This window comes from Gambusia affinis, linkage group LG22 (genome assembly GCF_019740435.1).
Source record: "Gambusia affinis linkage group LG22, SWU_Gaff_1.0, whole genome shotgun sequence".
In the NCBI taxonomy this organism is placed as follows: domain Eukaryota; kingdom Metazoa; phylum Chordata; class Actinopteri; order Cyprinodontiformes; family Poeciliidae; genus Gambusia; species Gambusia affinis.
In genome coordinates this window covers 11,599,575-11,627,453 of record NC_057889.1, presented here as the reverse complement: position 1 = coordinate 11,627,453, position 27,879 = coordinate 11,599,575, and the positions used below count along the sequence as shown (strand labels likewise).

At 38.5% G+C, this 27,879-nt stretch overlaps 3 protein-coding genes across 6 annotated transcripts; 1 reads left to right on the top strand and 2 right to left on the bottom strand.

The window, feature by feature from the left end:
• The first annotated feature begins 62 nt into the window (after positions 1 to 62).
• On the top strand, positions 63 to 12,753 carry acss1 (acyl-CoA synthetase short chain family member 1). 3 transcript variants are annotated; one of them, XM_044106363.1, is made up of 15 exons: positions 229 to 748; positions 905 to 1,001; positions 1,080 to 1,279; positions 1,967 to 2,142; positions 2,364 to 2,516; positions 2,608 to 2,755; positions 4,022 to 4,159; positions 5,456 to 5,548; positions 9,245 to 9,357; positions 9,792 to 9,918; positions 10,026 to 10,153; positions 10,413 to 10,476; positions 11,018 to 11,139; positions 11,232 to 11,388; positions 12,622 to 12,753. In XM_044106363.1, the coding sequence occupies exons 1-15, from the start codon at positions 430 to 432 to the stop codon at positions 12,624 to 12,626; spliced, it is 2,040 nt and encodes a 679-aa protein (XP_043962298.1). In that variant the 5' UTR covers positions 229 to 429; the 3' UTR covers positions 12,627 to 12,753. The 3 variants fall into 3 exon arrangements, 2 of the variants coding, with proteins under 2 accessions (XP_043962297.1, XP_043962298.1); XM_044106362.1 differs by lacking the exon at positions 12,622 to 12,753 and having other exon boundaries at positions 63 to 748; positions 11,232 to 11,681; XR_006369594.1 differs by lacking the exons at positions 10,413 to 10,476; positions 12,622 to 12,753 and having other exon boundaries at positions 225 to 748; positions 11,232 to 11,371.
• On the bottom strand, positions 11,483 to 18,520 carry abcd4 (ATP-binding cassette, sub-family D (ALD), member 4). Of its 2 annotated transcripts, none has more exons than XM_044106365.1 (19): positions 18,124 to 18,520; positions 17,807 to 17,925; positions 17,440 to 17,567; positions 16,681 to 16,820; positions 16,389 to 16,505; positions 15,704 to 15,829; positions 15,386 to 15,436; positions 14,962 to 15,056; positions 14,758 to 14,879; positions 14,353 to 14,444; positions 14,177 to 14,266; positions 13,870 to 14,075; positions 13,445 to 13,536; positions 13,317 to 13,353; positions 12,988 to 13,037; positions 12,844 to 12,896; positions 12,685 to 12,761; positions 12,442 to 12,557; positions 11,483 to 11,951 (listed from the first exon to the last, which is right to left on the bottom strand). In XM_044106365.1, the coding sequence occupies exons 1-19, from the start codon at positions 18,162 to 18,164 to the stop codon at positions 11,850 to 11,852; spliced, it is 1,854 nt and encodes a 617-aa protein (XP_043962300.1). In that variant the 5' UTR covers positions 18,165 to 18,520; the 3' UTR covers positions 11,483 to 11,849. The 2 variants fall into 2 exon arrangements, with proteins under 2 accessions (XP_043962300.1, XP_043962299.1); XM_044106364.1 differs by having other exon boundaries at positions 12,988 to 13,049; positions 18,124 to 18,499.
• Positions 18,521 to 19,834: 1,314 nt separating this feature from the next.
• LOC122825836 (sphingosine-1-phosphate phosphatase 1-like) lies at positions 19,835 to 27,772 on the bottom strand. The gene is made up of 3 exons (XM_044107419.1): positions 26,775 to 27,772; positions 23,404 to 23,493; positions 19,835 to 22,085 (listed from the first exon to the last, which is right to left on the bottom strand). The coding sequence occupies exons 1-3, from the start codon at positions 27,435 to 27,437 to the stop codon at positions 21,534 to 21,536; spliced, it is 1,305 nt and encodes a 434-aa protein (XP_043963354.1). The 5' UTR covers positions 27,438 to 27,772; the 3' UTR covers positions 19,835 to 21,533.
• Positions 27,773 to 27,879: the final 107 nt, after the last annotated feature.

Sequence of the window (27,879 nt, the reverse complement as noted above, 5' to 3'; positions counted from 1 at the left end):
AGCCAATAAACTCCACTGAAAGGGTGTCTTACAACTTATGGCCACACCTTTATTGCTCAAACACTGACAAACGCTTTACATGCAAGTTGTTAGATAGATATTAATTGTGATCTTCTGAGAAACAATGTTTTAAAATTAATTTTACGAGTGATTTAATGTGAAAAGAGCTCAACATTCCTTTTGCAGACAGTTAGGAATGTTTCTTAAAGGAGCAAAGAATCGGCAGATGTTTTATTTTCTTTTTCTTTTTTTTTTCTTTTAGAGACCGCCCTTTAACTCACCAAGCCCTTCCTCTCAGGACTTTCCAAGATTTCCAGCGCAAAAATAACAAGCGCGACATTTCCAATCTTTCATCATAAAACTTTTCTCCTTTTGCGGAAATGGTTTGCGTGCTTTCTTTGCACAGCTCGGATTAATTTCAGCAACACTATGTGGCTTCCTTGCAGATGCGCTACGAAGTATGTGGTTGCTTCCTTCAGACGTGGCGTCTCGGCATCTTTTCTTCATGTTTTGCGCCGCGGCAGGAGCAGTTGGAACTCGGCGGCCTTCATGCCGGAGTCGGCGGGCTTCGAGGGCGTTTCTGGCCGCGACGCTCTGCACGACTACTCGGTCTCCCACGGCGAGAGCTTCTGGGACGCCGTGGCTCGTCAGAGGCTGAGCTGGATCCGACCTTTCGACGCAGTGCAGGACTGCGATCTGAGCCAAGGGAGGATTAAGTGGTTCGAGGGCGGAAAGCTGAACGTCTCCGGTGAGATTATTTTCACTTTACAGCTGAAAGCGAGACACATTGAAAGCGTAAAGAACCATGGTTTACAGTTTTACAAGATGACAAACTGATAATAACGAGCGCCCTGAACGCAGCACGCGGTTAACGCTGCTTTGTTTATGTCGTGCACATGTATAGTAAACTGCTTGGACCGCCATGTACACACCTGTCCAGAGAGAGTGGCCCTGATATGGGAGAGGGATGAGCAGGGGTCAGAGGTCAGGTACACATACAGGTGAGGATGTTAGAATCATCATAGTCACGAACTTTTCTTTTCTGTTATTACGATGTGATTGACCTTTATCTTTGTAAGGGAGCTACTGGAGATGACATGCCGCTTGGGGAACCTGTTGAGGCGGCACGGCGTAAAGAAGGGGGACTGCGTCACCATCTACATGCCCACCTGCCCTCTGGCTGTGGCGTCCATGCTGGCCTGTGCCCGGATTGGTGCTGCTCACAATGTGGTGTTTGCAGGCTTCAGTTCAGAAGCCCTGGCAGAGCGCATCAGAGACGGTGAGATGTGCAGACAGAGCCCGGTTAGATTTACACAACAAACAGCTGATCTCAGGGTTGCCTATAAACAAATGAGTTTACTTGTTTACTACTTGCTGTAGTCATGAGTACTCACTGTCATTTGAGTAGTCTTTTTTTTTATGACTTAGTCAATTTTCTAACAGAGTCATATGACTCGGAAGTATCCTGCTGCTCCAACTGACTTTTTTATTATCTCTTTGAACAGTGGGACATTGCACCATAAAAATGGAAAGGAAGATGCATCTATAAAACTGAATGAATGTTAGAACTCCATAAAAATGCCTTTATGTTTTATGGCCTTTTCTTGTTTCAAGTTATGAAAATTAATGATCAAACTTTATGTGTTTAAAAACAATATTTTACTTGTTTCAAAAGTTTTAAATAACCACATGAAATCCAAAGTTAAACATTGCAATGTGTAGAAATGATAGTACGTTGTTTTGTTTAATGTACTCTAAGAAAATTTAAAGTCATTCAACGTTTTTGCAAGGGAGGAATCTGAAATGTTTTACAAATATTTTAAAGACACTGAAAATTGAGTTTTGTGCTTTTTTTTTTCTGATAGAAGAAAATCATTGAAACACTGAGGGCTGATTCTGATTGACGCATTTAAAAGTCCTTTGGTGCAGCCGTTTCTTTACTTCTCCTTCCCTGTATTTCCTGCAGCTCAGTCCAGCACCGTCATCACCGTGAACCAGGGCGTCCGGGGCGGGAAGATCACAGAGCTGAAGAGGACGGTGGACGCAGCCGTCCAGAGCTGTCCGACTGTCCGGCAGGTGTTTGTGGCCATGAGAACTGAAAAACGAGTCGAGATGACAGACCGGGACTTCACCTTGGAGGAGGTTAGAGCCTGACACTGAGTCTGTGTTTCCAGGATATGCTGTTCATAAAGTAAAGTGTCATGTTTTAGAAAAGACTTTCAGGAAATTGTCTGAAAAAATCAAACACAGAACAGCTGAGCAAACTCCCGTCTGCTTTGATGTGATAAAACCAGGCGGTGCTCCTGAACTGCTGTGATAAGCTCGTGTTCCTGACCCTGTCATGACCTCACTGTTCTGCTCAGGAGATGCTGAAGGAGGACGTGGTGTGTGAACCAGCTGCTATGGACAGCGAGGACGTCCTGTTCCTGTTGTACACATCTGGTAGCACGGGGAAGCCCAAAGGCCTGGTCCACACGCAGGCTGGGTACCTGCTTTATGCTGCTCTCACACACAGGGTGAGCAGCAATCCCACAAACACAAACAGATTGCTGATCAGTGTCTGCAACATAACGCTTAACTCTTATTCTCCCGCCGGTTCGTGTCCAGTACGTCTTCGGCTACCATGACGGGGACGTGTTCGGCTGTGTGGCAGATATAGGCTGGATTACTGGACACAGTTACACAGTGTACGGGCCCCTGGCCAATGGAGGGACCACCGTTCTGTTTGAGAGCACTCCAGTCTATCCTGACCCAGGTGTGGAATTCTAAAATAATGTTTTAAATTTAAAATTGGTACAGAGTTTCTGCACAGCCTTTAAAAGTTTGGGAAATCTATGAAATCCACTTTGAATTTCCCCTTTGCGGGACGATAAAAAGGTTGTTTCTATTCTAGTCCATTGATCAGTTTCCAGATCTGGCTTGCTTTGGAAAAAAGAAAATGAAGTTGGCAAATTGTCTTTCCAGTTTTGTTTCCTTTTTTTTTAATTTCTAAAGAACAAAAGTTGAACACAACTTAATAAACATAGTGGTTTTCATGTTGATTTATTAATTTGACATAATTTTCTTCTACAAGTCTTAATTTTTATCCATTAGTATTTTAGCTATTGACTTACACACCCATTTAAATATGAATAAAAATGGCAATTTTACCCTTTGTTTGGCCTGCAAACAACTTTAAATTCAGGTTATGTGTGGCTATTTTTCGAGGCTTTATAAACCAAATAAAGATACAAAGTTCCCAAATCATATGCTTTTAATCTAATATGCTGAACGTTTTATTTAAATAGAACAACAGTTTTATATTTTTAAATAAAGTTGATTTATGTTTGACCAGATGCAGTGAAAGTGGTGAAATGGCCCTGTGTAGAAATCAGAAGCTTAGTATTGTGTAGATCCACAACTGTGCAGTATGCAAATAAAAAGACTGCTATGAAAACAGGTTAAAGGTTTATACTTGATATTTAAATGTCCTGAATTTAATAAATAAAAGAAAAAATATAATCTTAGTAAATCAAATTAGTAGAAATGATATGATTTTTCTGTGACTGACCACATCTCACTTTGATTTTAACATTTAAACCATCAGTATTTTGGTTTTTGACTTACTGACTGAAAGTACATCTCATTACTGTTTTCTAGCTGCTAAACTGGTCCTGTGACTTTAAAAAGGGTCTAAAATGTAAAAGAACTAAAACTGCAACTTGTTTTTACAAACCCAAGTTCCAGATTTCAGAAACTGTGCTTTAAAAATTGCATTCAGTTTGGGACGCGTCTATCCTTAGTTGTCAAGTCAAAAAGTTAATCCTGAGTGAAATGTTACTATATTACATTAAGTATATCAAATACCTTGTTGTGTTGCTTAATTATTTTGTGGAACTTACACCATTTAAGTAGCTTCAAGGGTAATGTTTTGCACTCACATCTAAGATAAAGTGTGTAATTTTAAACTAAATAATGTGTAAGAACATTGTTGGAGGAATTATTTGTATCCTATAATATGTAAATGTTGTCTGGTTCACAGGGAGATACTGGGACATGGTGGAGAGGCTGAGGATCAACCAGTTCTACGGAGCTCCCACCGCAATCCGCCTCCTGATCAAATACGGAGACCAGTGGGTGAAGAAGTACGACCGCTCCTCCCTCACCACACTCGGCTCTGGTATGTGAAACACTTTGTTCCGAAGTGGGAAAAGACTTTTGCTTGTTTTGTTTTTGTCAGGCTTTCATCTTTTCAGGTTGGACTTTAGCAAGTCTTATTTTAAAAAATCTGCCTTCTCTTTAGAAAATCTCTTTAATTTATGGAACATCACGGATTCTCAGCTTCTGAAATGTAAACAGGATTTGTTTTGTTTGCATTCCACTACTCTGCTAATAATAACAAAAAGTAAACATGTATTGTGTATTTATTACAACACTTTAGCAAGACGACTGTTAAGCACAGAGTGGAAAATCACATGATGTCCTTCTTTCCTCAGTAGTCAGGCTGCAAATTGCCCTGAAAGAACAAACAGAGGCTGATGCAGGCTTGAAGTTTACTTAAAATCAAACTGGGGTTGGTAGAGAGCTGAGAAAGAAATTAAACCTCGACCTGAATGACTTTCACCTTTGCCCCAGTTTTCTGTGTTTATGTGTAAATAAAATGTAGGCGTTTTTCACAGTCAGAGTTGTACTGGACAAGAATGTGATGGCAAACATGAAACAACTGCAGGGAAGGCAGGTACATGTTCACATTTCTTAGGAAGGCTATGCTCTTTCTATTGCAGATTACCAGTTTTCTAGCATCAGCCATACAGTTATATTTATATTATTACTAACTTAGAGTCACTATGGGTTGTGGATAGCACCGTGTAACTGTTAATCATCAGCCTGTAATTATTAAAAACCTGTGAACCGATTATTATTTGCCCCCAAGCCTAACTGATCAGTAAAACAGTTGTTTTGTATATCAAGAGAAAATCTACAAATACATGAGATTAAAATGGCTCCGGGCTAATGCTGCGTGATATTGAACATTTTGCTGACAGTATGACACACTGATAAATAAATATTCACATATACGCTGTTAATATCTATGTACTTCGGCTTCTTTTCAAACAAATTCCAGATAGAGTGCAGCAGAAACAGATAGTGGACATTAATAATGTTAATTGTTTCATAAAAAAAACAAAAACTTGTTTGGACTACTTGCATCCCTTTTCGTACCTGCAAACAAACCATTTAGTAGCCATGTTCTTGCATCAAGATATGACTTTAATTCTTTTTTTAGTTATGAACTTTCATAAACTATGGAGATAAATAGTTCTAAAATGCTCAAAGCTCTTTTGTAATTCAATTAAATTCTATTATATTTTCTGAAAACATTGTATTGCACTCCATAGCCATATATTCGGTTACTGAAAGCAGTTTGGACCATCGTACAGCGACAAAATGTAATTGATGGTGTTTGTGTCTGCAGTGGGTGAGCCGATCAACACAGAAGCGTGGGAGTGGTACAACAGGGTGGTCGGGGAAGGACGCTGTCCTGTAGTGGACACCTGGTGGCAAACCGGTAAGATACAGATCCTATAATCTAAAATTTTAAAACAAAAAAAACAACCTCATATCACAGCTTGTTTTGCCTACAATTAAAACATCAATAAGCGTTTGAGGCTATTTTGAAATAATCATCTTCATCTCATTAGCAGCCATGATGGCTGATTTGTCATCTCAGAAAAACAGACACCTGAGTCAGATCCTATTTCACAAAACTGTATTAGTATTTCATTAATAAAACAGAAAAAAAGTTGTTGTTTTTTTTTTTTTTTACATTTGAGCAGAGACGAGTTTTATTTGCTGTGTCAGGATCATCAGGTGTCATTACTCAAACAAGTGGACCATGTGGTATATTTGTAGGCTTGACTTCAGCCTGCTACTTGTGTACATCTGTTGTTTGTACAGTGTCTTGTCAGGTAAATGTCAGAGGAATCTATATATGTGTTATTCCTGGGAGATCCCGGGAGTCTAAAAGTGCCGTCTTCCTTATTAGAGGAGAAGCTAGCTTCACAAACTCCTCTGCCACGTCTGCACAGAAGCAGTCCTTCTTAAAGGGAAAAACCGTTGGCTTTGTTCACCAAATGGGGACTGTTACATAACGTGTGGGACTGTGGTTGTGTGTGCATGTAAACACAAAGACTGTTTTAGCAGTAAGCTGTGTAAATGAGTTCTTCTAAACAAGAATGAAGCCGGATTTAATTTGTAAAGCGCTTTGGTCAATGTGAGGCATTGTTGGAAGCTGCTGTATAATGAAGTTTGGTTGATTAAATGAAATGCAGTAACAAAGCGAGAAACCAGAGGAATTAGATTGGCCACATTTTCAATTGATTTACTCATAAATTAGCAAAAGTTTAAGTCATTTCAGTGTTATGTGGTTGAAAGTCCAGAACATTTACATTTGTATTTCTTTTGACCTTGAGAACTTATAATCAGTTCTAAATACAGTAACGCTACCACACAGTACATGCAATAAAAATAATTTTACTCTTATTTGTTCTTTTCTTACTTTTTTGTCACGCTTGGATATTTCACGTTATCACCAGGTCCAGAAATGGCAACACAGCGCTCAACAGGTTTTTTTTAATTGATGTGTTAGTTCTATAAAAGGACACACCATCACCAGAGATCAACGTTTGTCTCTTCCGTCCACAGAATATTTCCTCCAAAGTGTTTTGGATTACTGAGTGTTTTTGCAAATGTGAGAGGGGCCTCTGTGCTTTGTTTGGGTGGTTTTTGCCTTTGGACAAATGGATGCCTTTTTGTGCTCTTTCTATTGTTAATTCGTGAACACTTACTTTTCCTGAGGCAAGTGAGGCCTGCAGGGCATTTTATTTTATTGTGAAGTTGTTTTGTGACATTCTGGATGAGTCTTTTTTTGGGTTCTCGGAATAACTTGGAGGCTACACACACCTGGGAAGGTTCAACTCTATCCTACGTTGTCTCCATTTGTGCTGTCACTGTGACTCGCTTGAGTCCACAAATCAAGACTGATGAATTTGGTTTTCACCTGTTCTTAAATTTCTTCACATCAGCGCATGAAGTGTTGCTTTTTGATCCTACTTCATGCTGTCAGACAAGTGCTTTCTTACTTTCCTAAGCCTGGAAAGTTTTGGGTGTAGTTGAGGAAATTTAACTCAAAGTGTGCTTAATCACTTAATCATAAATTAGCAAGAAACCCTCCCCCCCAAGAAATCTGTAAGGGCGCAAGTACTGTTTCATAGTACTGTAAAAAGGATATGACGTAAACACATCACATGTTTCCACTTGGTCTCACATAAGAAAACCTTCTAGAATATGTTTTCAGCTTTAATATAACAAGAAAACATCCTCCATGCTTCCACAACATTAGCTTATAATGACAGCATGCTGTAAATCATCGGATTTTGCTAATAAAGTAAACTTTGCTGAACCCATCTGACACTATGTGTTTCACCCTAATCAGATCGAGTAATAAGCAAATGGCGCACACCCGTGGTAATTACCATGCAAATGGTAGAAAACCTATTATTACTGATCATAATTAAACATGAGAGCATCATGAGCTTAAGAATTAGAGACACAGATATGACCCAAATACCCTACTTCTGTAAAAAGGATTATGTTGTTATGGTATTTTTCCGAACTAATGTTTTCAATTACGGCTAAGTGGCATTATTCATCAATGACATTTGGTTGATCAGGCAACAAGTAGCCTGTTTAATAGAGAAAAATTAGATTTTTATCCGCTGTTGGCATCCGAGTCGAGTGTTAGATCACCCAGGGCAGGGGAGGTGAGACCGTAAAAGGGCATGGATGTCTCAAACAGCGAAATAGCTCAAAATCATTTAAGGTGGAAGCCAGTCTGTTTGTTTCCAAGTTTTTAAAAACAAGCTTTAAATAAACAGAAACGATTTATTTACAGTCAGCATTTAAACTCTATAGAAGAAAGGTAATGAAACGTGAATTTACTCCTGGGAGACAGTTTTGAGCACAAGTCTCAGAGTTACAGTCAATGAGAACAACACACAAGTCTAATGCTATTGTGGCATCATCTGTTGTGTCCTACTTTAGAGCAGCCCCCTCTGCTGTCGCTACCACTGGTGCCACCACTAGGTGGATTACCAGAGCCCATGAGGCCTGGGAGGCTCTAATTGCATTTAATTTACTTAGTATGATGGTAATACCACAATCTGCATCTGGAGTCATGAGAAAGCCTTATGCCGGGATTCACAAAACATTACTCAGTTCCATCCGTTACTTGTTTTTCCTTTATTCCCGTGTGACATTCAGCATACACAGCCTGCTCTTAATTTGTGTTTTTAGTGTATCGGTAATTAACTGTATTGGTAAAGATGTTATGTAAAAGTGTACATAGAAAGGCAAAATGTGATAAATAAAAAAAACAGAGATAAATAGATCAGACATTTTTTATGTGAACACCAACATATAAATTACTGCAATGGCTTTATTATACATTAGTTGTGATTGTTAATTTGTCTGGCAGATTAGATTGCTAAACTAATGAAAGTATAAAATATTGCTTGAATGCCTGTTAAGGTTTCATGGATCCAATGTTTAGAGGAAAAATAGTACTTAAATAATGATTTGATTTAGAGTGAAAATAATTAAATTAAAAGTAGCCCAAACATTAAATCTTGCTTTGGGTAATAGAGGAAAATTTGAATGATAAAAATAACAGTGGTCTGAACATTAAACCCAGAGGAACACCATAAATATAATAATTATTGTAGTATTTAAAGTATCTTAGTTACAACTGAACAATTAGGATGTATGATTGGGTTATAATGCTGTGGTTAGTCTGACTTATCTAAGTCAGTCAGTTGAAATGAAAACGAAGCATACCTCTCAGCTCGGTGGTGTTAATATACAAGTGATCTGGTGTTTATCCAATGATGAAATAATTTAAATTCAACATCCATCGCGCAAAACACACTCCTGAGTCTACAATGTCACTATTCATAAAAAAAAAATCCAACTGAAAAAGTTTGCAAAAGATCAAAGTATCTCCCAAAAACTCGGCTTATTTACAAAAATGTTCTGTCAAACATTTGCTTACTATATTCTCCAACTGTTAGCATTTTGTATTCACGTGTCACTTTCTGTAGGTTTGGGAATGTAAAGTGAATAAAACTTGTCTATTTTTATGTCAATTGTTTCACTACGACAAGGTTTTGATGAGATTACTTTATTATTTGCTTTGTTTTGACCTCAGAAACAGGCGGCATCTGCATTGCCCCAAAGCCGTCAGAACCAGACGCAGAGATTGTCCCGGGGATGGCCATGAGACCCTTCTTTGGCATCAAGCCGGTGCTCATGGACACCGAGGTGAACTGCTTAGCAGCGTGTGCGTCTGTGTGTGTCCTACCCCCACAAATGCCGCGCGGCTGGGAGCAGCCTGGGGGAGAAGGTCAGATTAGGATTATAAAACAGTCACCACCAGCTGTGTCACTTTTGATACCCACCCTGCTCTCAGCCGTGAGTCACACTGATATGCTGCCTGCAACCCACAGATTGTGTAGACAGTTGGAGTGACGCGTTTCTGCAGACCTTTCTTCCTCTTTCACAGCGGAAACAAACCAAAACAACTTCAGCACTCGGTGCTTACTGTTACATTCCCAACAGCCCAACCTCCCCATGAAGTCCCATTTTTACATTATTTGCAGTTAAATTTGTTAAGAGTACAAATTTCCCCCCTTCTTTCCAACTTACTGCAGCATTTTGCTTTGCATTAACAGATTTGTCATCTTTTGTTATTGCAGGGAAAGTTACTGACTTCCAACAACACATCCGGAGCTCTGTGTATTGCTCTGCCGTGGCCCGGCATGGCAAGAACCATTCACAACAACCACCAGAGGTTCCTTGAGACTTACTTCCAACCTTATCCAGGTACTGTCTGAAGTGTTCGAAACAAACAACCTCATGTTTTCAGCCTTTTTTTTTCATTCTTCACATCAAACATAGAAAATAAAAAACACATTTGTAACAAACTATAGGGTACTTCTTCACGGGTGATGGAGCCTATCGTTCTCAAGAGGGCTACTACCAGATCACAGGGCGTCTGGATGACGTAATCAACGTCAGCGGCCACAGGATCGGGACAGCAGAGATAGAGGACGTACTGGTGAGTTCACTTTAAATCAAACACACAAACATTATTTAGGTAACCTCTAACAGAAGCCAGTTAAATCTTTTACGTAGATTTACTGTAAACATCTAAATAATTACACTCATTAGTATTAGCGAAAACAAAGTCATGGTAATTTGTTTGCTAACCAGGAAAAAAAACAACAAAAAGAACTAGTTAGGATAAAATTTTTAGCCATGATTTTTTTTTATTCCAAAACTCTTAAAAGGAAGTTTGTATTTTATGTCTGTGACAGAATCAGTGTAGTGCAGTGGCTGAGTCTGCAGTCATTGGATACTCTCATAACATCAAGGGTCAAGGCAAGTACCAACATGTCCTCCACATGTACACGTCTAATTCAGTACGTTAGAATATTCGTTCAGATAAAGCCCATTTATCAGATTAAAACTACTTTTTACTAAGCCCACACTTCTGTCTTTAAAAATAGTACTATTTTAATTTTGAATATGTTTTCTCTAGCTGTAAGTGGAAAATAATAACTAACAGAAATAAATTCTTTCCAACACACATCTGTGCATAAGTAATATATACAATGTGTTTCACTTGGTGAAAGTTAATGAAATATATGGGCTTTTCAGCAATATTTTTAATTTTATTATCCAAAGATTTCTTAAATGTCATGTTCTCTTGTATTTCCCATCTTGAAGGTCATTTTGTCAAATGATTTTCATGCACCAGCCAAACAGGAAGTCTTAGATTACCAAGAATACATTCTTCAACTCTCGGATCAAATTTTTTAACTATAGAGTGTAAATTTAAAACTTTGATTTCTCTCAGTGCAAACTGAGATTTTCGCTGTAAACAAACTGATATAAAGACCCGCCTGTTCTGATTTGTTAGGAGTTTACGCCTTCGTGGTCCTGAAGAAGGGTGTAGACATACAGGAGGCGGATCTGTCCAAGCAGCTGAACAGCATGGTGTCTGAAAAGATTGCCAAGTATGCTTGTCCTGACTTCATTCAGGTAAATCATCTCTCTGTTGGGTTCAAATTACAAGCTTACATTTAAAACAGGCTTCACTCCGTTTCTTTATCCTTATCACATCTGTGACGCAGTTGGCTAAACGGTTGCCTAAGACGCGTTCGGGAAAGATCATGCGGCGCGTGCTGCGCAAAGTTGTGGACTGTGACCTGGATGGTTTGGGGGACCTGAGCACGCTGGACGATCCGGCAGCAGTTCAGGAGATCATCGAAGGCCATGAAAAGCTCTCAAGTAAATAAGAACCGTCGGAGTAACTTTCCTGAAAACAATGAAATGTAAAGGAGGCTGTGAAGGGTAACTTGCACATTCCCATCAACCACACATGTGCCTTTAAAGAAAAAAATTATTTTATTTCATTTTATTGTACATATAAATCTTCTTTAACAATCCATGTATCTTCATTTTAACACTGTGAAACTTTCAGATGTGGTTATGAATAACACAGTTGCAAAAATAACTTTAATGCACTTAAGAAATGTTTTTCTATGGGATTTGTGACACAATAAAAAGTTTTTTGGGTCCAATTTCTGAATCTCAAGTCTTTTTAGCAACATACTGCATTTCTTAATTGTTTTAGATAAGAAAATAATCAAACTGTTATTCAAGGCTGCCCACATGGACTGATTGTAACATATTTAAGAAGATTTGAATGAGAAGTTATTAAGAAACCTCAAGGTTTCCTGTCAGTGGGTTCACGTGGCTTCTTGTCTGAGGCTGAGGGTCCCGCTGGTTCCTTTTAACTTGGTTAACTCCCATCGCCCTTCTCCACATAGCTTCAGTTGCATATCGTGGTGCTGGAAGATCGGTATGACGTGTTAACGAACCAGACACCAAAATTGAGAGCAAAGCAAAAAAGATTTGAAGGCACAAGGACTGATGAAGCAATCATTATTTTCACCATCACATCATGTTAAGCTGCTGATTTAATGGTGTTAAAAATTAACCCATTCCTTTGACTTTTACTTTAAAGAGGTCATAATGTCCTATCTGCTCACAGAGAGGTCTTGGTTCTGCTTCCTTGCTTTCTTGAGGTCGTTAAAGTTTGTATTGGACTTTGACTCCAATGAAGCATTAATTCCTAACATTTTGTCGTGTACAGATAAATGAGCTGGACAAAAGTAAATGAAAAAGCAGCGAAGGTCCAAAGGAAAGCTCTGAAAGACTTTATGAAACCAAAACAATTGCCTATGCCACTTCAAAAGATTATTAGACGATGTGGCTGTTTTGAAGCAAAGTATAAAGAAATGATAGGTTTGCAGGACACCTGATGATTATTCAGCTTACCTTTTCAAGACTGCTACGGTGTCCCAGACTGATCAAAGTCATGCCCAGCTGTTTACAGGTCCGGTACAGTTGAGCTTCTGCTTCCTCTGTTAAAGCACTGGTGGCTTCGTCTAAAACTAGTGGATTAGGAAAAAAAAAAAGGTTTCCTTACCTCTAAATGGCTCTATATTTCATTTTCAGAATAAAGGCTTTAGACGAAAGTAGCTGGCCACTCCTGAGCTGAAGAGCACCAGAGGAACTCACCTGCATATTTCGGCTGCAGGTAGAAGAGTCGTGCAAAGGAGAGGCGCTGCATTTCACCCGGAGACAGAACATCATACCTGCAGGAATATAAAAAAGCATTAGAAAGGATTATTCTTATTTCTCATTTTCATAGCTTCTACTTTATTTTGCTGTTCATACCAGCTCCAGTCCACCTTCTCATCCAGACCACCAGTTCGTTTGAAGAGACTTGACTGTAGAACGCATAGGAAACGGGGTTTATTACCAGTTTTTAACAAAGTCCCCAAGATCTCAGAAACGCTTTATTACTGTACTTTTACTCACCACTCCTGCTAGTTCCAGGAATTTCATAATTCTATCATCATCTACTGACCCTGAAAATGAGGCTTAATAAATATTATCGTCTCATGTTAGTCACATTAATAAAGAAGCCATGAAGTAGCACTAAGACAGAAAGCATTTGATGAAATGGAAACAATCCCAGAAATATGCTTTATAATAAACTCTTAATCCTTTGTTCTAATTTTTTTTCCCCTATTCTTTTGTAAAGTGCCTTGAGATGGTATATTATGAGATGGCGATATATAAATAAAGATAATTGAATTTCTAAACAACATTTTGTCTTATAGTTAACTGATTATAATATGTGATACCTGATGCAGGGTAGATATCCTTCAGCGGGTAAATCACCTGTTTGAGAAAAAAGCTCCAATAAATGATAAGTCACACCAACACACACATACAGTATATTTGTTATTTGAATTCGTAAACGACACGTCACCTGCTCACGCAGAGTGCCGTCGGTCATGTAGGGTTTCTGAGGTAGGAAGAGGGTTCCTCTGGGACCAAAACATGTGGTCATCTGGACAAAACCTAAAGGCACAGAAAAAAATAAAAATGAAGAAATTATTGCATCAGCAACCTGTAACACTGTTTTATGTAAGTGACACATTGAGCTGTCCTTCCATTTATGTTTATGCTAAAGTATTCAACAACAAAAAAAATACATGCATGAATACACATGCTGACGCATTTTTTAGGTTACTATTTAAACGTTCCTCTGTGTTCTGCTAGTAATTGATTCAACTGAAAGTGATGCATCATCACATTTTTTATGTGGAACAGGTAAAACAAGCACGTGTTGTCTGGAGTTATTTGTGATACCCTAACGGTTCAACAAGAGTCGCGGTCCTCTTGCCGTCTCACCGCTGTGTGCCTCCCAGAGACGGTTGAGGACCCTCAGCAGGGACGTCTTCCCTGTGCCTGTGTTCCCAACCACCAGCAGGTGAGTCCCCTGGCTGATTTTTAGACTCAGATCCTCCACCAGGAGCTGGTCTGAGTATGGAGATTTGTACGAAAGGTGGTCCAGGATGAAGGCCGTATCCACAGGGCCCGCATGGACATTAAAGTCACTGGATTGGGGAGATTGTCTCAAAATTAAATGCAGATCGTCTTCTACACTTCAATTTGCTCCCCACTTTCATTATGTTCGTGTGAAACCGCTCCCTCTAACCTGTCAAAGTCGTAGCTATCACCAGATGCAGGGTCGTAATCGCACTGCTTGTGAAGGATATCATCCATCGCCTCCCTCAGCTCCCCAATCCTAACCACAACAGCACAGAGCTTCAGAGATGGGAGGCCAAATCCCACCGACAAAAACCTGCTGTCGTTAGACATGCAGCGTGATACCTGTGGGTGTATCCCGCCACGTCTGACAGAGTAGTAGACAGGTCTATTAGCTGCGTGAAGCCGTTTATCAAGTAGATGCACACAAAGGCATTCTGCATATAAAACAGGGGAAAGAGAAAGAGGAGAGGCAGGGAATGAAAATCACAACTTTACTGACTAAATGGAAGAAAAGAAAAATGCAGCACAAAGTCAAAACCTGAGACAAATAGATGTGTTGCAACGAAATAAATGCAAAATATTTAGAGGGTGTTAGCTCTTAGACTGAAACAAGAGTTCTCCTGCCATCTAGTGGATGAGCAAGGAACAAAAGATTTGATTTCTGCAGCTGCTTCCTCATGAAGGAGCTTATACCAGGTTACAATAAAAGAAAAAGGTCTGCATGAGCATGTAAAACAACAGGCCCACCTTACTGATGAGTGCGCTGAGTTCCCCTGGAGTGAGACCATCATAAACACCAGTGAAGATGGGAATGGCGATTATAATGTAGCTGAGGAACCCTCCGAGGTAATCAAAGGTGTTCACTCCAACTGTGGCAAGAAGAGTTACAGTTGAAGCAAAGAAGTTTGAAATACTCCAGAGGTGAAGTGTGTTAGTAGTTGATGTTCCTACTATAAAGCCAGAGCTCCTTGTTGATGAGGCTCTTCTGGGTCTGCAGCAGGGCCTGCAGCCTTCGGTCAGTTCTCATGTGCTCCACTTTACCAGCTCTAAAAATGAAACGCAGACTGATCTGTTTATTCAATTTCATACCTGGTCGTCTTTCAGCACAGAAACCCAGATTTGAATGTCTAAAACTATTTATAAAGACTTGATTTAAGATGAAACTCTAATTTTTAGTCCCCAAACTTTACATCGTTCTGTTTTTATTTGACGACGTAAAAGGCTGATGTAACTTGAAGTCGAAAAATCTAATCTGAGTGAATAAAAAGAATCGCCATCTAAGAAATTGACAGTATAGGACGATGCTGTGAATGAAAAGAGAGTTTGATTGCTTTGTGTGTGTATATGATATAAATTATCATTTGTTTGGACTCACCTGTAAAAAGCGGCGGACTCTGCATTGACACGAATTTGCATGTGTTTAAATCTGGAAAATAAATCAGCACATTTATTTCAGTCCAATCAATTTTAAGCATTAAGGGAGCATTTATAGCACAGAGTTTTGATGGTTTTAACGAGATTAAAAAAAGATTAAATATAAACTGCAAGCTGACGAATATGCTGCGTTAGTTAGAAAGGAAAAGGCACCTCGCCAAAGTCCACAGAAACTTCCTTTACAACAAACGCTGGGGAAAGCCTTATGTGCATCAATAGCTCGAACCACTGTGTGCACAGCACTTTGTGTAATAGTTACCTGAAGTCTCCCTCCAGTTTCTCTTGCTCAAACAGAGTGGACACAATGGGCCCCATGAGGATTTTATTGGCAATAGTTCCGACAACAAAATATCCAAAGATACTCACAGGACCAATCCATCCGGTGCTGAAAAACAAAGGGAATTTATTTTTAGGCATTTTGTGAAACATAAATGTAATGAAGAATCTGTTACATTGTTTATCAAGACCAATAAAGTTCATGCATATTTTCAGAGTTGGAGATTATTTGAAAACTGGATCATTTTCCTGCTTTCCTGCCTGTTGTGAAGATAAAACCCCCAACTAATTTCTAAACATAAAGAACAACCAACGAAAGTAATAAAATTAATACACTGAATGTAACGTGTGTAAAGTTTTGTTTTCAGTAGCTTCACTTTATGAAGGAAATAAATAAAATATCAGGAAACATTTGACAATCTGCTTTGGGAAAAAAAGAGTTTAAAATTTCTCCCAGGATAAAAGTCTCATCTTAAAGCTTGCCATTTATTTCAGCTACTAAACATCGTTCTGCTGCTCTCTTCCATTTTTTTCCCTCATACAATTAAAACCAGCCATCTTTTACTGCAGTGCAACTGTACCTGTCATGTTAGTTTACAACATCTTACTTCAGAGTTGGTCTAACATGTAAACTGTAGCAATGGGGCATTGTCTTCCTGCACACTGACCTGCGAAAGCATTGGTAGGTGTAGTAAGAAATTGTGAACGGTGAGACAATCAAGCGGCTGGCCATGTTGCTCATCTGCTTACAAAGCCTCTCCACATCCTGACTGATCCGCTGGTCTCTGCGAGTTACATGGATGCAAAAGAAAAACAGATAAATTAACTCTGTTTTAATAGCCAAAAGATTTAGAAATTGAGATTTACTGTGCACAATAAAACTGAACATTTTATTTGTGCATGCATATTTTAATTATTTAGGTAGTAGAAACGTAAGGGAGAAAAAACCCTTATGCTTACGGGTTATCAATGTCCTCTTGGAGCACATTTAGTATGTAATAAACTCTCCCCTGGAAGTAGGACGAATGAAGGCTCTCAGTCAGGGTCGTCCTCCAGCTGACATACATTTGATTGCAAATGTACTGGTCAAGACTTTTAAGCTGAAAAGCAAAAAATAAATAAATAAATAAAGAGTTTAAATCCATGAAAGTATTACACTGCAGTTAGGCTGGGAATCAAATAAGAGTGTAAAAGTATATACATGTATATATGTATATATATATATATATATATATATATATATATATATATATATATAAAAATACATGTCAGAGTGACCTCACAAAGATGAAACAGTCACACAATTTTATAGCAAACTTCTGCACCATAAAGTAATATGGTGTCTCAGACGGACAGCTAGATGACTGTATGACAAAATGCACAAATAACTGAACAAAATAACAAATTAAGCATGTAGAATGAGAAAGGAAAGACAAAATTATTTGTTTCAAGTGAAAATATATATTTAAGCAAACAGATATAACTGATTACTTTAATTTATATCAATAACATGATTTACATGAAACGTTCTCCAAACATCTGCTGAGAGACAATGATCAAACCACTGACGGTTTAAAAGGTAGGGGATCAGATGACTTTGGACAGAGGCCAAATTCCAGGTTGTAATGGGAAAATCAATCAGTGTGACTTTATTCTCATGTGGTCACGGGAATGAAAGATAAGGGGACAATACCAGCAATCACTACTACATCAATTTACCGTGGAGTTGAGCAAAATGAGCACCATAGCTGTTCCCATCAGACTCCTGAAGCCGGAATAATCTTTGTCTGCCAGCACGTTGTAGAAGTGACTGGGGAGGATGCCCACCTGGTAAATGATCAGCTGCTCTGGTGGTAGAAAAAGGATGTGTTAGCACATTGGAATGCTAAAAGACAGGTCAGCTAGGGAGTCGTAAAGCAGCTAAACCCAAGCTAAAGGTCAGCAACAGGATGTATATTTTGCAATTACACACAAAAGGAACAAGTTCTCTTTATCAGGAGGTTTCTGCAATGTCAAGGCCAGTGTGATTGCAATGGATTCATTTTCCTCTTTCTGTCTGTGGTTGCTCAAATGGGTTCATAACTACCTGTCAGAGTGAGACCCAACAAAGTTCCGAACATTAGCACACTTTGACTGGACCATGATGGGAACAAAACCCTCTGGATGCTGCAGAACCTCTGCACAAACGTCCAGTCTAGTTTTGGCCTGAATGATTGAGAAGAAAATCATAAAACATTAAATTAATTGGATTTTCTAGATTATCTTCTACAAAAGCTAAAACACTGAGATGTTGCTGGGTCTTAACAAAGAGAAACACCTAACTTAATTAAAAAAAAAAAAAAAAAAGACTCTTAGTAGTGTCTATGTAAATACACGCAATACTTTTTTTTTTTTTTTTTTTACCTGTTTGTCCTTCTTTCTTTTGACTTTTCCAGGCAAGGCATCTGAACCAGCAGCTGGGAAATAATTCCCTTCAATATCACAGCTCATATAGATTATTTATAGGTCAATTAATATTCCTTAAATGCTCAGGCAAACCGGAGAGTTTCTAGGGCTCCCGATAATCGAAAAACCAACAGATTTGCAACATCCAGATGAAATGACAGCCACTAGCAAGTGCAGCTACAAACACGTAACTAGAAATGGAGGTTAAATCGTGTCCCTTATTATTGTTTCAAGACTATGTAGTTTAAAGAAAGTTTAACATATCCCGGTTAAGTCTGTGTTGCTGCTTCATTGTCAACCTCCGATTCTGCTGAAAGCAAATGTTTTTGGTCAAATGCTGTCATACTTCCGGGGTCCTGAGTTCCTCTTCGGTTTTTCGCAATAAAAGTTTAGTAAAAAAATTTTAACATAGTAATGTAAAATATTTGTTGATATCATAGTAAAATAGCACAGTAAAATTAATACTTTTTATATAACTGCTTCCAAGAACTAAAAGGAAAAAATCAATCATAAGAGTCCTACTAAAGGGTCCAACAAGATTGACCAACTTTTATACCAAAAAATACAGTTTGTTATTCTAATGAGAGGCACTTGTATAATTGTATCGCTGCCTCAAAAATAGAAATAGCCTCCTATTTGGAATTTTAGAAGAACGTATTCTCATGAGGATTTTCATGCTTAACTTTTGGCTATTGAATATAATATTTTTCATACAGTAACTTAAATTCTTACAAATGAATAATTTAAGAATTATTAATATTCACCTAAATTTTCCAAGATATGGACAAATTTAAGTGAATATTTTCTTGTAGATATTTCCATGAGGTAGGTAGTAACTAGCATTTACTCAGTCACATTAAGACAAAAATATATATACTTTGTAAGAGTAATTTTACTAAACTGTACTTTATACTTCAACTTAGGCAAGTATGAAGTCTTACTTGAGTAAAGATTCTGGATGCTCTCCCAACTGTAAGTAAATTTGCTGAATGAAGAAAAAACAAAAATTATAAGATACACCTACAACTTAAGTTAAACATCGACAAGTCCTAATATATGTAATATGGATGGAAGTAGTCATAGTTTGTTTATTTTATTTTTTATTTTTTTAAACAGACTTGGAAAAGTATTTCTCTGTCTGGATTTGCCTGGATTTGTTAATGAATAATTATATTTTCGTATATATATTTTTTAAAACTTCCTTCCTTAAAATACAACTTGCACACAGCTACATTTCTGGCTCATGATACATTTTTAGATATTAAATCAGATATTTACCTTAAGGACATGTTATCTTATCTTTTCCATTTTTAATAGGAAAAACAAATAGAATCTCCTATACACACAGTGCGATGCAAAATTTATACTACATAAAAAAAATCTTATATTTCTTTATGTAGGATTATTTTTCCCACTGAATAAATGACCAAATTAGAAATTGGATTTTCCAAAACGTTCTATGCCACAATGAACTTGATTTAATTTTATAACTCTTTCCTCATTTCAACCAGGACTACCAAAAAGTACTGAGAGAGCTCATAATGATGGTTGGGTATTTTTTGGTGCCTTGGATCTTTCCTGTCACCACTTGAACTTTTTTACTGAAAGCAAAAAGAATGATGCCTTAGATAGTAATTTAGCCCCAAATAAGAGCACATATGAACATACATGACAGAAAAACAAAAAAAAAAAACATTTATTTTTTTTCATTGTTTCTGAGTTAATGTGCATTGTTCTGGTATAAACAGAAAGAGTCGATGATGGAAAAACATCTACATATGAAAAGGAATATATTGGTTTTAATACCAGAATTAACCTATTCTACAACAAAATACAAACAGTAATATCAACGGCAAAAGTAGAGTCAAAGTTGTCATATATTGCAGTTTATAAATGTCAAATGAGATGCCTTTGGAAACCAAAACCATATTTAAGAGACAATTTTACAGATTACTTGTTTCGAAAGCAAAAATTATCAAAAATATGTTTATTTCTTCAAATGGTTATTTCTGAATGTACTTATATTTGGGCTAAATAATCAGTAGAAAAATCATTGAAGTCAAAAACCAATAAAGGCCCCTGATGCATGAGCATTTGAATACTTTTAAAATTCACTTAAAACACTGCAGCAAATTAGACCTGCCACAATCTCTCCTGTGGTTTGAATTATATTGAAAATATGAATCTCTAAAAGAATACAGCTGTATATTTTAACAACCTTTGGAAATGTAAAATAGTGTATTCAACAGAGAACTCAAAACCGTTATAATACATTTGAGACGTGGATTTGTATAGACCCGTTTGAAATCTGAACCCCTTGACAATGTGGAAATCTTGAAAAGACCGTCATATTGTTTTTGATATAATAACTATTACATCTGAAGGACAGAGGCTAAGCATGTTAATGAATAGTAATAGTTGTTTTTACTATTGTCATAAACTGAATGTTTTCTTTGCTCAGATATTTAAAAGTAATAACAAATACTGCACTTTCACTTACAGAGCACTCTGCATTTACTGGCATGAAAGTCAGTTCGCTATTCGGCAGAAAGGAAAAAACGAGAGGCAGATGTTTGTCAATAATTATGGTGAAAGATGTGAATTTAAAAAAAGAAAAGATATGAGCAAGGATGCACCAATCTATCGGCCAGAGATCAGAATTGTCCAATTTTTCTTTGATAGTTTCTGATGAGAAATCACCAACTCAGACAAAATAACCAAAAACATAATATTTCCCCCTTTCATTAACTGCATCAGAGCAAGAAGCTCATCATTTTCAGTCTGTGACTAGAATTACAACTGAATGACATAAGAGAAAATGAAGGAAATGGTTCTTTAATTTCCTGTTGGAATGAAAAAACATATCTTGAAGCACATTTCTACTATATTTTTAAATTATAATTTAAGTTATTTAAAAAATAAAACAGAATTGTGATTTTCCAGAGTTTCTGTGTAGGTCAATGCCATGAATGAAGGTAAATCAGGTTTCTCCTTTTAAATAGAAATGCGTCACTAACTTAAAAAATAAAAAGAGAAAGATTGCACATCTTTAAAAATATAAACTAGTGCTTCAGTGGGCCACATGTATTTAAATATAGATTCTTAGGACAAAAGGAAGATTTATTTTTAATTTACTGTTGGGGTTTACTGTGGGTTTTTTTGTTGTTTTTTTTAGCTTTTCTTTGGCTGAGACAACACTTGATATAATTACATCCTTTTGTGGTTTTCTGGTTGGATTTATTTACCCAAATATCAGCTTCATCCTTTAACTATGCTTCGGTCGCTCCGGAAACAATTTGTGTTCGGCCTGAACGAGCAGCATGTTCCCAAAAGGTATCGTCCGTCAAAATGTCCAAACAGTTTGCAACCTAGGCAAGGTTTAAGATCCAGAAGAGGACAGGCACAAAGCAGACGCAAACAAACCCTACAACACTGTAGACGATGTAACGGTACGGCAGCTCTATTTTCATCTGCTGCCTCGCCTGCCTCACGTCGTCCGACGGCAGGCCGAAAAGTCGGCACAAGAACGGGATAGTCACTGCTTTCATGGCCATTCTGGTGGCGAGGAGGACGGCGACGCCAATGACGAAGCGCAGCACGGAGCGCAACACCAGACCCGTGGTGATCGGCGGCAGAGTTAGCGGCAGTGAGGACAGCGGAGGATCCTGCAGCAGACCCAGCTGGTAGTTCACATGTGAAGCCAGGGCGGCGCCGGCCCCGGTGCCGAGAGCCTGAGCGGTGTCGCCACGAGAGGTGCTCCACGAATCCAAAGAGAAAGCTACGAGTCCCAGGCTCACATGTGACAAGATGATGACGAGAGGAGCGTAGTGGTCTGTCATGTAGTAGTTGTCGATCTTCTCCAAGGTCAGCTGGAAGAAGGCGAGAACCAGAAGGCTGTACAAGAAGCCAGTGATCACTTCCTGCAAAACAGACAAAAAAAAAAAAAAACAAGACAGTCAAAACTGCAAGCGGTAGCTCAACATCCTGAAAAATCACAAAAGAAACAATGATGCTTTCCGCCCTGAAGGAGGCGCTATGTTCCCTTGTTATTTCAGCATTGGTAGTAAAAAGTTCTAGGAAAAAAATCAGGTGAGGTGCTGATGGCTTAATCTGTTTTACTATTGGACGGTGCAGAAGATAAGCAATATATCTACAAATCAGCTGCCAGGTTGTAGGTTGTGAGATCACACCACTCGATCCAACATTATCTATGGGCTTTAATCTGTTTGTAATCATGTTCTAGGTGTTATCAAGCGCTAAACACTGATAAAGTTCAAAAATATATAAAACTAATAACGCTGCAGTTTGTCAGCAGACCACTAACTACAGCATTACACTTCTTTCAAAAAAAGGACAATAATTCACTTTCCATTTTCTGTTTATTCTAAATTTAGAAACCACTGACCGTTTAGATTGCTTTTTTCATCATACCAGTATGATGTGCTTCAGTTACTGTTACAGATGCAGTCGAGAAAGTTTTTGTTAAATATTACAATAACATATTAGGTGTGATTTGCTATGCTACTAGCATAAGCAACTCGGTCACTAAAATCCATATCAGGCTAGGGCATTAAAGGCATTAAACTCCATAAAACTACTGGTAGGCAGAATGCATGACACTTGATATATCATAACATACCAAATACTGCATCCAAGCAGTCCTTTGTCATTGTGTACAGCGCCTATTAATATGACAATGATCACTACAGACTTGATATATTCTGCAGCTCTAACTTAAACCCAAACTAGAAAGATAAACTGGAGCTCTGTGAGAGGATTCCTTACAGCTTGTGCGAAGCAAAAAGATAACAAGGAGCTGTAACAACTGAAGTAAAGTTTTTTTTTTTCATGAATGTTTGCCATTCCTGGAGGCTTTATCCTGCTTCCACAAACAAAGTTCAAATCGAGGCAAAACCTTCTTAATTTAACCCTGATTTCATATTTGAGCAATTTTCCCAAGAGTTTGATATATTTAAAATAAAAGCAAAGAACTCAACTGGGACATTCATGAGAGCTGAAACTGATTTAACTTTTCCAGACGATAATCATAACACAGATCATAGTTCTATCATTTACAACCAGCTCATAAGTAGAGACCACAGAAGTTTAATCCCACACTTATAATGCATCTTTAAGAACTGCGACTTCAGTACAAGTAGTTGATGGGAAACATCAGCTGCTTATACAGGCATGTCAGGAATCAGTTTCAATTTAATTTAATTATTTTAATCACCTTACCAGAACAGAGTGCATGCCCATGTAGACTCGGCTAACGCAGACCAGGAGGCTCCAGCTGAGAGCCAAAGAGAATCCAAACAGGAAGGTGTACTGCAGAGGAGAGCACACAGAAGTTAGAACAGCCCATTATTAAACAGGTAATCCCATAGAAACGCAAGTATTGTGGCTGAGGTTGTTGCCATCAGGGTTTCTCCTGACGAGTCAGAGCAAAGCGCTGAAGGACAGCAGCAATGATAACAGGACACTGATAGCGGAATGGAAATGTTTATGCATTGCCATATGGTCATCTTGCCGTCCTTGGCATCTTCTAGAAACTCTGAATATTTGGCTCATTTCTGTCAAGGTAAGAAACTAAGCAGAGGTCACTGTGTGAGGAGGGACGTCCGCAGTGCGTTCAGACAAATGAGCGACGTCAGCATTCTAACAGTGGCACCTAGTCAGAAGTCATCACTTGTTTAAGAAAATTCTGCGTAAAGATAAAGGTTATGGCATTTCGCAACAGTCTGACAGCAATTTGAGATAAAGTTCAGAGAGACGCACTGCTCAATTCTTGAGGCATAGATGGTGTTTGAGTCATTAAGATCAAATGGTATTTAAATGTCAGAACAACTTTAGAAAAGTGTCATATAGGCAGCACTAGGATGGATTACAAGGTGGCAGAGTGTGTGTGTGTGTGTTTGGTGCAGGGACTCATACATTCGTGTTGGTACACAGGTTTGCAGTGTCTCTTTATCACGATGAGAGGTGAGAAACACTGCTGACAGGTTCCGATTTACATGATGATTTGGAATTTATATTGAAGATTTGTTGCAACAGCTGTAGGAGTTCACTCTACAATTGGTGGATCGCCGGTTCGATTCCTGCTCTGCCAACCCTCGTCATTTCTGTCCTTGGGCAAGACACGTCACCCGCCGTGCCTGCTGATGGTGCAGACCATCTCAATTTGACATAAAGGACATCATAAATAAAATTTATTATTGTTATAATTATGCAGAAAATAGCAGTTGCACTGAAAAACAAACAAAAAAAAGACGTTATGTGTTTTTAAGCTAATTCAGCATTGAAGACACGTTTCTATAGAAAGAAGAAAAGTAAACATTTTAAATTGCTACAGAGAAATAATAATGATGAGATCAGAAGTTTCTAGTTATTTTCTCAATTCTATGATAGTAAAAAAAGTTAAAAAAAAATTATAACAGCTGCTCAATTAAAGATTTGAATCATTTTACCTATAAACTCACATTTGTTCATGGAATGGACATTAGTGAGTACTGATCTTGTTTCTTGAAGATCTATCCCGCTTTCAGTGGAATATTTGACTCACTTCATAAATTAAGTGTCAGCGGTGATGTGTGTCTGTTTCTCTTAACAGCTTTTAAATCCGCTGTCTTTTTTTTTTTTTTTTGGTTCCTTAGCCCGTTTCTCATGTCCACATCAGACACTTGAAAGCAGAGAAAGTTCAACCAGGTCAGCTGCGCCTGGTCAGTTCAGAGCCCGTCAACAGATTCCTGAACTATAAAACCTTGATTTCAGGCCCCGAACATTTTCTTCCTACTGATGACCTTGTGCTTTGTCTCCCGGCATGCGTTTTCTGCGGCTACACCCAAAAAAAAAAAAAAACAGCACAACTTTCCAGTGTGTTTGCTTCTCTTCCCCCCAAACTTCCCTTTTATATCTCTTCCCACTGAACTCCAACAGCTTCTGCCTTGGCCTAACTCCTGCGTGGGTGATCTTTACACTTGTCAGGAGGTTTTATCAGCACGATTGTGCATGTCAGCAAATAATTTAGCAAGAAACCGCAAAGGGGAAATGGTAAAGTACATGTTTTGAGATGGTTCTCAAATAGTTTTTATATTGGAAAATAAACCCATCAAATGTCAGGCTGTATAGAGCAAGCTTAAACAAATAGGTAAAGCATTAATAAAAAGAAGAGGTGTGTCTGAAATTCTCGGCACTCTGTTTCTAAGAAGCGTTTCTACGCTGATCAAACCTCTCTCTCATTTATGATTAGCATGCAAAAATTGACTTTCATCTATCCATTCATCCATTTCCTAAACACTTTTTTCTTTACACCCCAGGCAAGTCACCAGTTCATCGCAGGGCTAAAAATATACTTATTGTGTAGAATTGTTAAATAGAACAGTTCCTTTCTTTGAGCACTGCTATTGTTTGAATTATTATGAAATCTTCAACAGTATCTTAGCCGGATTAACCGGTCGTGATTTTCAATTGCAGGAAATGACGAAATGTTCTCTTCCTGCCAGTCACATTGACTAGAATGTAGCAAAGAGAGTTTAGATAACAAGCACTCAAACAGCCTGTTGGTCGGCCTCAACAAGCCAGAATTTGCTTCTTATACGCATGAGAGAGATTTCAGTTTTTCTTCAGCTTTAGCTTCTTCTCCACAGCTACTGGTATTCTTTATGACTGAAAACAGAAGATAATCTGGGATTAGCTGCTTTCTGTTAATTTTGATCAGATAACCCTGCAGGGACGTCCTGAAGACCAAATATGCTGCACCCTGTAGAATTTTTTTTTTAATACACCAAGAAACCTTTTGAGATGTCTCCTTAATTCTTAGAAGAACATTCAATACCAATAGAAATGAACTGGTATATAAATACAGTGACAAAAGTCAACAAATGTATAAAATTATATTTCTAGGACCGTTGATAGCATGTCAGCATTAATAAACATGGCAACCTTTATGAAAAAAATTTACAAGATCCTCCCCATTTATACACAAAAGCATATCTAGCTTTTGTCTAAGTACACGATGTTAGTTGATGCACTTATAGATCAAAAGTGGGGGAAAAAAAGTTATTGTTTTGAAGCCTTTAGCTAATACAATAAAATATTTTTCTGTATTTTCCCCCACCAGTCACTGATCAACAGAAAACTGGGATACCCACATCTCATGTTAATAGTAAACAGTAGATAATTATTTTGTGTTCAGTCTGCAAGCAATTCTAAAAATTGTTTCAAAAATTATATTCCAATGTAAAAAAAAAAAAAAGTCTAGAATCTAAAGAAAAAGCAAAGCAAGTTGAGAAGTCAGAGCCTAATAAGTGAGGATATTTCTGTGATAAAAGAGGAACTGATCCCTGACCTGATCAGTCAGCTGAAGGTTTTAGACAAAAAACAAACCTTCTGCAATTTAAACTAAAGCAAGAGGCCAGTGAACCTTTTAGTGGCCCTTGGGGGTCTGCAGGTTCCAAGATGCTTTTCTGACATGTCTGCAGTCAACCTGGAGCTGTTCTCATCTGGACATGAACATCATTAGACACCATCCTTTCCCAGAAGCATCTGCTATCTTCAGTTCCCTCTGATAATATCCCCACCCTGCTTCTGAAACAAATGGACATACTGACCTCCCACCGTCCATAGGTCAGCATGAAAAGACAGAAAGGTATGGCTGTCCCCGTCATGGCGTGCGTGGATGGCATGCTGTACTCTGAGTTGTAGAAGACCTCCACTTTGACCACGGGAGGGGAGGCCGGTCGGGACCAGCGGATCATGTCCTTGGTAGACTGTCCCACGAACAGGTTCCAGGCCCAGACCACAATGAGCCTCCTGCTGACCAGTGCGTCGATGTTCCAGAAGAGGAAGGGAAAGAAGACGATGAAGAACATCTCGTTGCCAAGCTCTGTCCCGAAGGTGAACAGGTAGAAGAGGAACTTGTTGTGGATTAGGAACTCCTGACCCACATCCCCGGTCAATGAGTTCCTCCGGAGGGGCTTCGCTCTGGCAGTCTCTGCCGCTGTTGGACCATCGGGCCTGGCTGTGTCCTCCTCCTGCTTCCCGTTAACCTGAGATAAGGCGGCATCCCCGTTCCCCACATCTTCACTCGAGATCTGCTGGACCCTCTGTCTGAGTCCCGGACAGTCCGGGTCCGGCTGCCCGCTGTCCGGCTGGGTGCGCTTCTCCGGAAATGTCCCTTTAACGCCGCAGAAATTTTGAAACCTGGCGACATGGATGGGGTCTTGGAGATAATTACAAATCTCTACAAACTTATTTACAGCAACGCTCGCCATGTCTATAAATACTTATTTTTCGTTACACAGAACCGTTTGTTTTCAGTTGTAATTCATCATCGGGAAAGCTAACTATGGTCGGGTCATTTCCTTGAAAAAACACCCCCCAAAAAAACCGCTCTGAGCAGGAAGACCGGTGCACAGTGCCTCTCTTAAGTCCTGCTTTCGGCATTTAAAATACCGAGTTTGTTAGGTGGCGTGGTCCTATTAGAGGAAGCGGCATCCAAAGTCCTTAACAGTTAACCATTAGTTTACAATGCGATGCGTTCATAGATACAAACTGCGTCAGACCGCTGGGACCGTTTATTCTTCTCCTCTTCTTCTTCTTCTTCGATTTATTGGCGGTTGGCAACAAACCTTTAGTAGTATTACCGCCACTTACTGGTATGGAGTGTGGTTCGTGATGGTCTATCTATTAAAAATTCTACCAAAAATAAATAAA

Bases quoted from the DNA above. Each gene is read 5' to 3' on its own strand.
- acss1 (XM_044106362.1), top strand. From the start codon at position 430: ATGTGGCTTCCTTGCAGATGCGCTACGAAGTATGTGGTTGCTTCCTTC. The intron at 10,477-11,017 runs GCAAGTACCAAC...CTGATTTGTTAG, and splicing joins TCATAACATCAAGGGTCAAG to GAGTTTACGCCTTCGTGGTC. The intron at 11,140-11,231 runs GTAAATCATCTC...TCTGTGACGCAG, and splicing joins CTTGTCCTGACTTCATTCAG to TTGGCTAAACGGTTGCCTAA.
- abcd4 (XM_044106364.1), bottom strand. From the start codon at position 18,164: ATGCCTTGCCTGGAAAAGTCAAAAGAAAGAAGGACAAACAG. The intron at 17,926-18,123 runs GTAAAAAAAAAA...TCAATCATTCAG, and splicing joins AAAGAAAGAAGGACAAACAG to GCCAAAACTAGACTGGACGT. The intron at 14,445-14,757 runs GTGGGCCTGTTG...TTTTATATGCAG, and splicing joins TCAGCGCACTCATCAGTAAG to AATGCCTTTGTGTGCATCTA.
- LOC122825836 (XM_044107419.1), bottom strand. From the start codon at position 27,437: ATGGCGAGCGTTGCTGTAAATAAGTTTGTAGAGATTTGTAATTATCTC. The intron at 23,494-26,774 runs GTCAGTATGTCC...TCTCCTCTGCAG, and splicing joins TGACCTATGGACGGTGGGAG to TACACCTTCCTGTTTGGATT. The intron at 22,086-23,403 runs GTAAGGTGATTA...TCTGTTTTGCAG, and splicing joins TGGGCATGCACTCTGTTCTG to GAAGTGATCACTGGCTTCTT.